Below are 13,780 nucleotides of genomic sequence, written 5' to 3'. Positions count from 1 at the left end.
TGGGTTAGCTTCGATCTCCTCGGTCAGGGCAGGGTTCGGCATAGGCAGAGAGGAAGCATGATGCAAATTGGACAATTGGACGCGCTAAAGGGGGAGAAAACTTGAAAAAAGAATACTGTACTGTACATAAAACACATACATCACATCACATACACCATAAAACATTTCCTTCTTTTTTTATTTATAAAATGTATCTACCAGAAACAACAACTCTCATATTTCTCTATTATTTCCTTCTTTAATATAATAGTGTTGTATTTTGTGGGTGTATTTGCACGAAAGAAAGAATACTTTACTCAGCGGACTTTCTTCTTCTCTGTCACTCACTGTCCACTGTGTCTGATACACAGTGACACCTACTGGCAGGAGTAATTATACAACAACAAATGCTCGGCGCTCTCTCTGCACCTTATTTGGGGACATTTTAATATTGAAAACACAGGAAAAACACCGCCCGCTGTGCGAATGTTCACTCACAGTATATATACAGAGAGAGAGACGCGCGTTGTCAACTTGTTCGTGACGTCACGTGTTTCGCGAATTTCGGTTGGTAATCTGAAATTTGTTCGTACGTTAAGTTGAAAAAGGTCGTTCGTAACCCGAAATGTTAGTATGGTAAACCGTTCGTAACTCAAGGCTCTACTGTATTTGCTTTCTTTTAACGAATCTCCCCAGTTTTCCCACAGTGTATTTATCATCATTATTTTGCATTAGTGACCTAAAATAATAACATAGTCACTTTATACAGAATACAATATAAAGATTAAATTATCATGCATGGTTCATTTAGGTGTCCATCTATCTGAAACAGGCTTAGAATGTATTAAAATACCCAAAAGTGGCTTGTTTATGATTTAAGGTGAAGTTAAGTGTTTTAAAATGGCTTGAAAGGATTACAAAAATACCAAAGGAAATTTACATCTGAATGGCTGATGTTTTGGTGCGGCCTAATCAAAGTCTAACTTAAACTCAGTACAGATCTCTTCTTCTTCCTCGGCCTTTGTCCCGTTCGGTTGCGGGGTCGGCTCTCAGCGGATCATGATCCGCATTGATTTGGCACAATTTTTATGCCGAATGCCCTTCCTGACACAATCGTCAAGCGATCGTCCCTGACTTTACATCTACAAGGTAGACCAACTAGGTTACGTAGGAGTGTCTAATAGAGTGGACAGTAAGTGGACACGGTATTTTAAAACTCCAGCAGCGCTGTTGTGTCTGATTCACTCATACCAGCACAACACACACTAACACACCACCACCATGTGATTGTAACTGCAGTGCTGAGAATGATCCACCATCTAAATAATACCTGCTCTGTCGTGGTCCTGTGGGGGTCCTGACCATTGAAAAACAGAGTAAAAGGAGGTTAAAAAAGTATGTAGAGAAACAGATGGACTATGGTCAGTAATTGTAGATCTACAAAGTGCTTCTATATGGTAAGTGGAGCTAATAACATGGACAGTGAGTGTAGAAACAAGGATGTGGTTTTAATGTTATGGCTGATCAGTGTATATCATTTACATTGTATACCTGTTAGGAATTGGTTTGCCTCACCTGTGAGTGGCTTTAAAGTGTCAGAAAAGAGGTCATTTATTTGACCACAGGAAAAGGCCACTGTCTAAGTTTGTTTGTTCAAAGTATCATGTTTAAAATCTGATATAAACTGTCGTAATGATCTTGGTTTATCGCAACCAAGACTGAAGATCTTTTCCCTCATGATCTTTATCGTAAAGAAACTTAAAAGTCAGAAGTGCTGCATTTCCTTAAGGTGTACTGCTGAAATGTTTCAAAGCTTTGTTGCTGGTCCAATCTGTCATTACCTTTGATAATTTAGCCTCCCTTTGAGCCTCTGCCAAGAGGAATGGGGAATTCGGAGACTCTTTAGTGTTGGCCATGTCTGTCTAGAAGATCCTGACCTTGGAGTCCTTTTAGGAATTTTCTGGGAAGTTGATTGTGCTTGAGAAGAATAGACGTTCTGGTAAAGGGTAGTGTTTGGTGCCAGCGTTTGAAGGGGTGTTAGATATGAGACCTCTAACTCTCAAGTGTACGCCACAGAGACTGTGGTGAAACTCCAAGTTTCTGGACTTCTTTGATCCTTGGGAAAGCCATGACTTACTTAACCTCATGCTCATTTTTTGATGTTAATATCAGTAAACTGACAGGTTTACAGTCATGAATCCAACAGGGAAATAGGTACATTTGAACAGTTACATGCAAACACGTGTTTATATGTGCTCAAATGTAACTGAGTGGTCTATTTCATCCCCAAGGATGCATAACAATGAGACTGACTAATACAATACTCCCTCCAAAACGTTACATTAGCCTCTCTTTAGGTATCGCACCTTTAAAACCAAGCCAAGTACGTACCACCTGGCCCTAAAGCTTAACGGCCTGGTATTGGTCCGGCTCAAGGAACAGAGAAGGCTCAGGCTGTTAAAAGGTGGTGGCTATGATGGTATGTCCATTCAGTTTAGAAGGACGGCACACAAGGAGCCAGAATTAATCAACAAAGTAAGTAAGGTCTTGTTTTTCACTTTTTGCATATCTGTTGCAAAAGAGGATGTGAATTTAGGATTATTGGAACACCTTTTGCTATGAGGCTATAGGGCAAAAAAAGCTGTGTTCTAATATTTCATTATTTAGCCTTCTCAGATGTAAGTAATAACAAGCATATTTGCTAACATTAGTAACAGCTACATTGCTGAACTGTAGGCATCATTAAAGCCACAGATGGTAAAATATAAGACATTATTTTTAAAATATGAAATGTTCCTGATTCATTTGAGTTATTTTCCTAAAATACTTGGTTTCTCCAGGTCTCTGATATTCTGTTTACCTGAAAATAGTTAAGATAAATAGTTATTTTTCCAATCTACTCATTTTGCATTACAGTGGATATGAAAAACATGATTGGAAAACTACTACTAATTAAAGGTTTAGACACATCTAGTCATTAAGGATTTTTAAAGTGATTTTATTTTTTTGGTGCTTTTTTTACATTTACATTTACATTTTCAGCATTTAGCAGACGCTCTTATCCAGAGCGACTTACAGAAGTGCTTCCAAAGTGAACATTTCATTTCTCAAGTTTAGGTAAACAACAGTCGAAGAACACAAATCTGCTAAAACCTGTTAGAACCAAAGTGGGGTTTTTTTGTTTTTTTTTGTTTTTTTTGGAAATGGAAAAGGATGGAACAAGATGTTAGTAAATAAGTACAAGTCAGCTTAAGTGCTTAGTAAAGAGGTGTGTTTTTAATCGCTTTTTAAAGACAGCAAGAGACTCAGATGTTTGGACAGACAGAGGAAGTTCATTCCACCACTTGGGCGCTAGAACAGAGAAGAGCCTTGATGCTTGTCTTCCTTTAGTCCTGGATGGAGGCTCAAGTCGAGCGAGACTGGTGGCTCGGAGGTTGCGTGGTACAGTGCGGGGTTTGATTAGACCACGAGGGTAGCTTGGGGCTGGTCCATTTTTGGCTTTGTAGGCGAGCGTCAGTGTTTTAAACTGAATGCGTGCAGCTACAGGAAGCCAGTGAAGAGAACGCAGCAGTGGGGTGATGTGGCAGTGTTTGGGCTGGTTAAAAACCAGACGGGCAGCTGCATTTTGAATGAGCTGCAAGGGTTTAATAGTGGACATGGGCGCTCCTGCCAGAAGGGAGTTGCAGTAGTCCAACTGTGAGATTACAAGTGATTGCACCAGAATCTGGGTAGCTTCCCTGGAGAGAAATGGCCGAATCTTCCTGATGTTGTACAGGAGGAACCGGCACGATCTTGTCATGTTGGCTATATAAGGAGAGAAGGTCAGCTGGTTATCCAGGACAGCACCAAGACTTCTTACCTTATCAGATGGTCTGATCTGGGAGTCATCCAGAGAAATGACTAGGTCCTGGGTTGGAGACTGAACAACTATAAATAAAGACATAAAATCTGTAAAATATATTGTGTAGTTTTGCATTGACCCAACAAGGCTTTTGCCTTGATACCAGCTTTGCAAACTCCCTCAATCTTGGGGTCAGCACCCTTAGTAGGGTTGTTTGAGATGCAGCTGGGGTCATAGTAGATGGTGGGGCTTAAACCTGGACCTTTTAATCCCTAGTTCTGTTGCATAACCACCTGTCCCAGAGTAACATTTGTTTCACTTTATTTATTTGTACCAGTCCACTTCACTCTATTGGGCAGCTGAATGTGCCTGCAGAATGTGCCTGAAGAAAGCACTAGCTGCCTCCTTTTGACACACAAAAGCCTAAATGACATGATTTGTTAGTGTCCCTTTGCAATTTGGGAGGAGACTCATACATAAAGCAAATCAAGTAATGCTTTTTGTACACTTAGATTAAGTATGGTACATCACAATTTTTAAAATTGCACCCCTCATTGTCTCTTACAGTGTACTAATTTATACTTTTCTTGTCCTTTCAGCCATTGTAGGTCATAAGCTGTTCACCACTATCAACGAAATGACCAACTCTTTTGTCATACTGGTGACACTCTCAGTGGTGGTAGCATTGGCTAGGGCGTCACCATCCAGGAACCCACAGCAACCACGTTTTAAGCCCACTGGGAAGCTTCCCCAGAGTGGAAAAGGCCCTACACAGCCGCCTCCCATCCTGGACAGTCCTTACACCACTACCATCACTCCCATTTCCTTCAGCAGTCCAGTGACCGAGGAGACCACAGATACGGTCACGGATTTATATTCGTCTTACACTGACAGCACCACCTTCTCCAGTGACGCTTATTCTCCTGACTACCACACAGAGGCTTTGTTGCACCATGGAATGGGCCCGAGGAACTACACACTGGACTACAACGAGTGCTTCTTCAACTTCTGTGAGTGCTGTCCGCCAGAGAGGGGCCCGCCAGGACCCAACGGAGAAAGGGGTTCGCCAGGTCAGACAGAGGAAATGAAAGATACAGTGTAGAGGCTGAGATCAAAGCTAGAGGTGGTGAACGTTCCAGAAGACCGGCACTCCCAAATCATCTATTTAGAGTAAATATTTAGATGGTATATGTTGTATTTAGATTTTAGGCTTTGTTGGTCACACAAAGAGTGTACTGTCCATACGGGAAAATTGGATTGTTTAAAATCGTCTTGTCTGCTCAGTTAGGATGCTTCAGATATTTAATTTTGAAAAGTTTATTAATTTTTTTAATTTTTCTGCAGCACATGCTGATTGGCTTTCTGTTTTTCTGCACAATTCAGGTGCTCCAGGGCCAAAGGGAGAAATGGGGCCTCCAGGACCCACAGGACCAGCAGGTCTTACTGGAGCTCCAGGATTGCAAGGAGTAAAAGGTGAGTAAACTCAGGACAGGACATAAATCCATCACTGGATTCAGATCATGGACCAATTACTTCACACATGGTTTTCTTTTTTTTTTAGGAGATCCAGGAAATGCTGGAGAGAAGGGGATACCAGGAATACCGGGTCTTGCCGGGAGACAAGGAGATAAGGGTGTGTCTTTTGATAAGGGTTTGATAAATAAATGTTAATAACTTGCAGTCTTAAAGAAGCACATACTTTTTACTGCCTTGCAATGTTTCCAGGTGAACTAGGTCCTAAAGGAGAGAAGGGAGATATTGGCCTGTCTGGACTAAAAGGTGACCCTGGGGAGAGAGGGGAACCTGGCTTGAATGGGACCAAGGGAGAGATGGGTGACCCCGGCAAACAGGGACTACCTGGGCCTGTGGGACTGAACGGTACAAGGGGAGAAAAGGGAGAAAAAGGAGAAGTGGGGAAAAGCACCATTGGGGAGAAGGGAGAGAAAAGTGAAAAAGGTGAACCTGGTCCACCAGGACAGAAGGGAGACATGGGCATAGCAGGACAGAATGGCACAGATGGGCATCCTGGGCCAGTGGGCGAAAAAGGAGACACTGGTCCTTTAGGTCCAAAGGGAGAAATGGGCAAAAAAGGACCACCTGGATTACCAGGGCAAAGAGGTATGCCTGGTATCAAAGGTATGCGTGGTATAAAAGGGGTACGAGGCCTAAGGGGAATAAAGGGCTCTAAAGGAGAACCTTTCATCCAAAAGCGGTCAGCATTTAGCGTAGGACTCTTTCCTAGCAGATCCTTCCCTCCACCTGGCCACCCTGTGAAATTCGATAAGGTCATCTACAATGAAGAGGGCCACTGGGACCCCAACATCAGCAAGTTCAACTGCACTTATGGAGGGGTCTATGTGTTTTCTTACTACATCACTGTTCGTAGTCGTCCATTACGGGCAGCCTTGATAGTTAACGGCGTTCGTAAACTGCGGACTCGTGACTCCCTATACGGCCAGGATATTGACCAGGCGTCAAACATGGCAGTGATACGACTGTCTTATGGTGACCAGGTCTGGCTGGAGACGCTGCGAGACTGGAATGGAATTTATTCCAGCAGTGAAGATGACAGTACCTTCTCTGGGTTCTTACTCTTCGCTGACAGTGACGAATAACTGAGACCTTTGGAACTACTCATGTGACCACTGCCTGCTGAAGCGAAACCAATAATTTTACTCGAGCCTCACCCTGAAGCCTTATACAGTTACTAACAGCAGCTGACCAGTTACTAATAACTATGTTTCAGACCTTGGCATCTCATCTTCATGTCAGAATGCATCGTCAGGGATGGTTTTCCAGACACAGAATAAAGTCTTAAACAGAAGTGGAATGTGTAGTGTTGTTCATATGCATAGATTTTTGCTTGTACAATAAACCTTGGCATTTAATATTTGTGTTGTGGTCTTCTTTATGATTGTCTTTTTAACATACATGATATGGACAGATATATGTGGACACCTGAGCATGAGCTGGTTGAGCACCCAGATGCAAAACCATGCACAACAACCCCTTCCTTTCTTCTAAAACAGCCTCCACTCTTCTTAAAAGGGTTTTTACAAGAAGTTAAAAAGAGTATTTGTAAAGTCAGGCACTTAATTGCCCAAGAAAGCCTGACTTGCAATCACTGTTCAAATTCTTTCCAAAGGTGTTCACTTGGGTTAAGGTTATGTAGTTTCTCCACACCAACTCCGACATCAAACCCTGTTTTAAGGACCATGATACAGTCATGCCAGAACAGGAAAGATGCAAAGATACAACAATAAAATATATATTACACAATTAATTGTATATCCCTAGTTGCAATTGGCGTGGCTAAAGCAGCTGAACTTGATCATTAGCAGAGGTATCCACATACTGTATTTGAAACCATATGCATGTACGGTGTACGCACCTTGTAGACTTAATAATTTATTTGCTTTTGACAGAATTTACTTGATATTAATGATCATGCTATTTATCAAGTAATCTACTGTAAATGGTACTACAAATTGGATATAAACTTTATTGGCCTTGTGACACCTGCCGGTAAAGCCTTGACATTGCATGTCAATTTTGGCTTCTAACTGTGGAAAGAAGAACAGGTCATTTTTTGCTTTTTTCACTTAAAACACTCAGTACCAGTACTAAAATACATCATATTTTTAAAACCGTCAACCCCTCCATACTAAATATCTGTGCAAACGGTGGATTGGCCACTCAGAGTGTAAGTGAATAGGTCATCTTTTTCATAATGGGATCAGCAATTTTGTAAAACATTTATCTACACACCTACAACTTCAGTGCTAACAGGTAAAGAAAAAACACTTACTTTAAACAAATAACAGGCTTCCAACTTTGTGGCAACAGTTTAAATTAGGACCTCTCCTGTTCCATCATGACTGTGGCACTGGCAGCAAAAACAAGGTCAATGAAGATGTGGCTTGAAATGCTTGGTGTGAAGACACTTCAGTGGCCTGACCTTAACTCCATTGAACACCTCTTGAATTGACTGAAATGTCGACTGTGAGCCAGGCCATCTCGCCATTAACAGGCTCAGTCAGGCATCCACATACTTTAGATCAAATAGTGCATGATAAGAAAGCAGGAGAACTGTGGGGTCACAACGTTCCGTACATTGTGTCAAGATCACAGGTGACCCTGACTAGTGAGTTTGGTTTCTGTTAAAGTGGTTCATTCTTTTTTTAGAAAAAAATTGTCATGTGCTAGTTCTTGTTTGTTTAAGTGATCTGGATATCATGACCTATTGTTTGTTAATTTTTCTCCATGTATTATGTGTTTGTGCCTGGCCGGTCGACAGCACAGATGACTTTCAAACTGGCTCTCAGTAGCAGTGGGGGAGCACATTAGACCACCGTGCCCACAGAGCTCCCCTGCAACAGCAATTTTAACTGTCTTGCCAAGGCGCTGACACAAGTGAGGGAGGCATACTGAGAGTAGCATGGTCCTCTGTACCAACTGTGTGTGTGTGTGTGTGTAAAAAAAAATCAAACACATGGGCAGAATGACATTTTATTTTCATTTGACCCCAGGGTCCATTACAAGCACCCACCCAGGCCCCCTAGAAATACTAGACAGCAAAATGTGCCTGAGAACTGTAAATGAGACAAAGCCCATAGGTAGCCAAACACTGCAGCTGGTAAGAACTGGAATACACAAAGGCAGTGATCAGAAATACTGTTAGAAGCCAAAAATCACAAAAAATAAAAGGTAAAGAAAAATAATTAGTGGTCAAAGAAATTATAGCTGCAAGACACTGTCAGAGGCGTTCATTTTTCTAGTGAATTGAGCTCAGCGTTGTATTTCAATTGAAGTTCAAACTTGTGCAAAGTGCCCCACTATTTGGTCAGTTAAATATAAGAATCAAAGTATAGAACATAGCAAACCCCTTCATTTGGAGAAAAAAATTACAACAGAATCTAAAGGAATGTATGAGAAATTAAGACGTCACGTAACACCTTACAGTATTTATTACATTTTGCTCCCACTGACAAAACAATGCATGGTGGATAACGGCTGGATGAATTTTCTCATTGAAAAAAGGCACAAGAGAAGGAATCACATGTCGATGCACCTCTGACAGAAGGAACACGATTCATTTCAATTAACTGGAAGCCGCAGAAGGTGCTGAGAAAAATCCCTCCATTGCAAAGTCAGGAGAAGGAAGTGGAATCTGGAATGGCGAGTCTTGGTTGGATAGTGGATCTGCACAGCTTCTTACATTCCCATTCGGATGCTCTGAATGATCTGGAATATGGCTGTGGAAAAACAGAAAACAAAATATGACTGAATGTACATTGACACATGTGGCAGTACTGAGTGAAGGTGGGGTAGTCAACATTTGCCTTGCGACCAAGCAAGTATTAAAGAATGACTGTAGGACTTTCTAGTTCTGTGTGTGTGTGTGTGTGTGTGTGTGTGTGTGTGTGTGTTACATGTGCTAGCTTTTCCAGGATTCTTTTCTGTCTACATGTTGATTTGTGACCTAGAACAGTGATGAACAAAATAGAAACAAATAATTCATCATCATATTCTTACTGCTCATTTAAGGATATCCAATAATGGGGAAATAAAGTGTGTGAAGTCCCAACAGAATATAAACAGCAGGACTGGAAAATGATTACTTTTAAAGTGCCCAAAAGCCAGCACTAAAAGAGGAACTGAGAGTTTCTGTTTTGTTTGTTTCACTGCTCTGCAGAGATCAGATAACGCTCTGCCAAAGTACTCGGGCAATAAAACCCAGGGCAGACAAACAGAACACCAGCAGAAGGGAGAGATTAAAAACATGCCAAAATGTCAAATACCTTGGACAAATTTACCCTGGAAGACTAAACAGAGAGTGACAGTGGGCATTAATGGATCACAAGTGCTTGTGACTGGGAATTAACAAAAGAAATAAACAGCCTTCTGAAGATTCCACTATTGCTGGATTGCTCAGGTGGTGCAGCAATCTTTTGTTCTAGCCTAACACTGATGAGCCCTGGTTACTAGTCTTAGCGGTACGACCAGTCTGGTTAGGCACTGTGCAGACTGACAAACTACAATTAATGAAAAAACTAAGGTAAAAAAGGAAGTCACCTTCTTGGTGCTTTAATTGTGACACCTAGTATGTGGTTGAGGCATTTGATTGGACTCGAGAATCTTGTAAAGCAATAGTGAATTGGTTAATATTGCGAAGAGAAAATACGTTCTTTGTTTTTAAATTGCAAGGAGGAATGGCAATCCTGGAATCTGGCCAGTAAAGAATTTATCAAAACAGAGCTGTGAGAGCAGGCACACCTGTAGGCGTTGGTGCTGTTCAAAAATATCTTGCTATCAGGCCAACCTTGCTTATAAAAGCATGCTTATCATGCATGGCCTTCACTGTAATACAAGGGCAAAACCATGAAAGCTTTGATTCTGTAACATTGGTTTACTCTCTACTGCAATGACCTACAAGAATGTTTTGTGCATCAAAGATCGAGGATGATGTTTTCCCCACCACATGACTTATACTGTGTTGTGTTTAAGGCATCTGACTTGTCCGCGATTATTTCACAGAGAGCTGCACTGCATCCAGAGAGACACGCCAAGTGCTCCACTTCATCTATCACTAATGCAGGCACCTTGACACCTTGACCAGACAGCAAAGGCCACAGCTGTAAAGTTAATAAATTCAAAATCCCTTTCCTGACCAGGCTGACAGCACCACCTGGTATTTGAACTCGAGAGCACAAGTTCTTATGAGTGTTTAAAAACTAGTACTGCAATTTTGTTCTGGACTCAAGGTTGCCTTTGGTGTAGCAGTTCGAGTAGCAGTGAAAACACTTGATATTTGCTCCCTAAAAACACCTACAACTTATTAAAAGAAAAAAATAATTGTAGGCATGACTGATAGGCTTCACATGAATGGTTGCTTCACTGCATGCATTGACATGTGGTGTTTACAAATCCTGCAGCAGATATACAAGTTTAACACACACAGAAAACGTTCACTGGGACCTTTGCATTGTCAGTTTAATAAAATGTAACAGCATTTACAATTAAAAAAACATTAAGCCAAAATATTTTTGTAGAATATAATTCTTACCTGACCCACAGACCACAAAAACAAAGAGCGCCAGGAGCCATGGTCCCACTGCGACTTTGACATCTGTGTTATTTTTCTGTGGACAGCAAGATCACATTCATAAGTAAAGCTACATACCAAACTTACTACTGTCATAGTAAAAATCATGTCAATCAAATCCTATCTATGTCTAAAACATACAAAGTACCACACTAAATAATATGACTACATCCATACAACTAAATAGTATGATTACTACAACTCAAAATCATACTACATAGTGCAGTTACACCCCAAAATGTAAATCCTCAAGCATTCACTCACTCACTCACTCACTCGCACTCACTTTCTTAACCTCTTATCCAATTAGGGTCGTGGGGGGTGCTGGAGCCTATCCCAGCTTTTCAATGGATGCAAGGCACACAGTAACACCCTGGACAGGGCGCCAGTCCATCGCAGGGCAGACACACACACACACACACCCATTCACCTACTGGGCAATTCAATGTCTCCAATTAACCTGACTGCATGTTTTGGACTGTGTGAGAAAACCAGAGCTCCCGGAGGAAACCCAAGCAGACACGGAGAGAACATGCAAACTCCACACAGAAAGGACCCGTACCGCTCCGCCTGGGGATCGAACCCAGGACCTTCTTTCTGTGAGGCGACAGTGCTACCCACCGTGCCACCGTGCCGCCCCTCAAGCATTCAGTCATACTTAAAAATGTAAAAACATACAATGTGTTTACTATCATACTAAATGGTTTGAAACATTCCATAACAGATATAATTCATACTGGATGTAAATACATCCCAAGGTGTATAAGGTGTATATTACCATACTAAACAATATAAATCCCAAAACGTATATTGATGTTGATGTTCTTAAAAATGATGAACATATCCCAAAACATATCCTATCATAGCAATTAGTTTGTTTGTTTGTTTATTAGGATTAGATTTTTTTTTGTTTTTTTTGTTTTAAATTTTTTTACCCCTTTTTCTCCCCTTTTTAGCGCATCCAATTGTTCAGTTAGCATCGTGCTTCCTCTCTGTCTATGCCGAACCCTGCCCTGACGGAGGTGATTGAAGCTAACCCGTATCCCCTCCGAAACACGAGCAGCAGCCAGATGCATCTTTGCCACCCACACATTGACGAGTTTGGCGCCACCTAGCGTTGCATGCGGAGAGACACACCCTAAGGGCACCCTCTCCCATCTCTGTGTAAGCGCCTCCAATCAACCGGCAGAGAACGCAATCGCATTCTGACAGAGAGAGACCCACATCCACGTTCTTTGTCCCACCCCCCACATGAGCAACCGGCCAATCGTTGCTCATATAGCCACTCAGCTTCGAACCGGTAAAGCAAGGCTGGATTCGATACCACGCTTCTCAGAATCCAGCCCTGGTTGCAGCGCGTTTCTTTTTACCGCTGCGCCACCTGAGCGGCGTTTATTAGGATTTTAACGTCATGTTTTACACTTTGGTTACATTCATGACAGGAACGGTAGTCACTCTTCACACAAAGTTCATCAGTTCACAAGTTTATATCGAACATAGTCATGGACAATTTAGTATCTCCAATTCACCTCACTTGCATGTTTTTGGACTGTGGGAGGAAACCGGAGCTCCCGGAGTAAACCCACGCAGACACGGGGAGAACATGCAAACTCCACACAGAAAGGACCTGGATCACCCCACCCGCCCCAGCAATTAGTATGAAACATTTGTAGCATTTGTAGCCTAGCAGTTAAGGTACTGGACTAGTAAGCAGGAGGTTGCCGGTTCAAATCCCACCACTGCCAGGTTGCCACTGTTGGGCCCTTCAGCAAGGCCCTTAACCCTCAATTGCTTAGATTGTATACTGTTTTGAATAAAAGCGTCTGCTAAATGCTGAAAATATAAATTATATAAATATAAACATCTCAAAAGTATATACTACTGTACTAAAGTGTTAAAACATTCCAGCGTGTAAACTACCATACTTAATATGATATTATGAAAATGCCCCAATGTGTATTATACCAAGCTTATAAGTATAAATACACAAATACCCAGATTGTTTACTACTATACTAAATAAATATATAAATAAAAGCATGTCAGACTGATTGCAACTGTATTAAAAAGGCGTTTAAACTTTGTTGGCGTACTATTTCGACATATTACTTAGGAAGTATGCTGTTTTAAACACACACATACAGCTAGGTAAATTGTAGATATTTGAGTAGAAATAGAAACACATTAAAATATAAAATATCTGCTTTGTAAAAACAATGAAGCGAATCTTTAGTTTGTTTATTTTCTTCGTCGAGGGAAGAAGGAAGTGAGCCGAATCTGACACGTCTCACTCACGCGCACACGCACACACACACATCTCCATGGTGACGGGCGGCCTTACCGAGGTCTTGACGTTGCCTCTCTGTGTGATGTTCTTGCTGTGCTTCTCGTTCGCCATGCGGATTCTCTGTTTCGCCACCATCGCTGCAGATTTCGTGTTAGATTCTAGTTTGCAGATCGGTTTGGACGCGGAATGGCGCACGGCCTCGCTCGCAGGCTCTCAGCACGACCAGGGAAGAAACTTATCTTGCTGTATGGCTACGTACTCACAAGCTTAGCTCCGCCCCTTCCGGAACGGCCTGCGTTAAAAGCTGTAATCAAGCAAAACAACGGGCCGCATCCCAAACCGACAATTACTTAACACTAGAGTGCACTATATATAGTGTTACAGCCCATTATATTATATCACGCAAAGTGCACTTGTGTAAGAAGGAAGAAGGCATTTGGTATTCAGCCACTTTTTAAAGACAAAACTGAACGCTGAAAAAGTGTTTTTCGTAGTGGTGAGGGGCGGCACGGTGGCTGAGTGGGTACTGGGTAGCACTGTCGCCTCACAGCAAGAAGGTCCTGGGTTCG

At 41.8% G+C, this 13,780-nt stretch overlaps 2 protein-coding genes across 2 annotated transcripts; one reads left to right on the top strand and one right to left on the bottom strand.

The window, feature by feature from the left end:
• The first annotated feature begins 4,457 nt into the window (after nucleotides 1-4,457).
• otol1a (otolin 1a) lies at nucleotides 4,458-6,695 on the top strand. Its single transcript, XM_062992836.1, has 4 exons — nucleotides 4,458-4,890; nucleotides 5,204-5,293; nucleotides 5,382-5,453; nucleotides 5,546-6,695. The coding sequence occupies exons 1-4, from the start codon at nucleotides 4,458-4,460 to the stop codon at nucleotides 6,433-6,435; spliced, it is 1,485 nt and encodes a 494-aa protein (XP_062848906.1). The 3' UTR covers nucleotides 6,436-6,695.
• Nucleotides 6,696-8,315: 1,620 nt separating this feature from the next.
• LOC134311334 (stress-associated endoplasmic reticulum protein 1-like) lies at nucleotides 8,316-13,481 on the bottom strand. The gene is made up of 3 exons (XM_062992963.1): nucleotides 13,266-13,481; nucleotides 10,887-10,962; nucleotides 8,316-9,075 (listed from the first exon to the last, which is right to left on the bottom strand). The coding sequence occupies exons 1-3, from the start codon at nucleotides 13,344-13,346 to the stop codon at nucleotides 9,035-9,037; spliced, it is 198 nt and encodes a 65-aa protein (XP_062849033.1). The 5' UTR covers nucleotides 13,347-13,481; the 3' UTR covers nucleotides 8,316-9,034.
• Nucleotides 13,482-13,780: the final 299 nt, after the last annotated feature.

The sequence above is a fragment of the Trichomycterus rosablanca genome, chromosome 4 (assembly GCF_030014385.1).
Source record: "Trichomycterus rosablanca isolate fTriRos1 chromosome 4, fTriRos1.hap1, whole genome shotgun sequence".
Lineage (NCBI taxonomy): Eukaryota > Metazoa > Chordata > Actinopteri > Siluriformes > Trichomycteridae > Trichomycterus > Trichomycterus rosablanca.
This window is presented reverse-complemented; position numbering and strand designations above follow the sequence as displayed.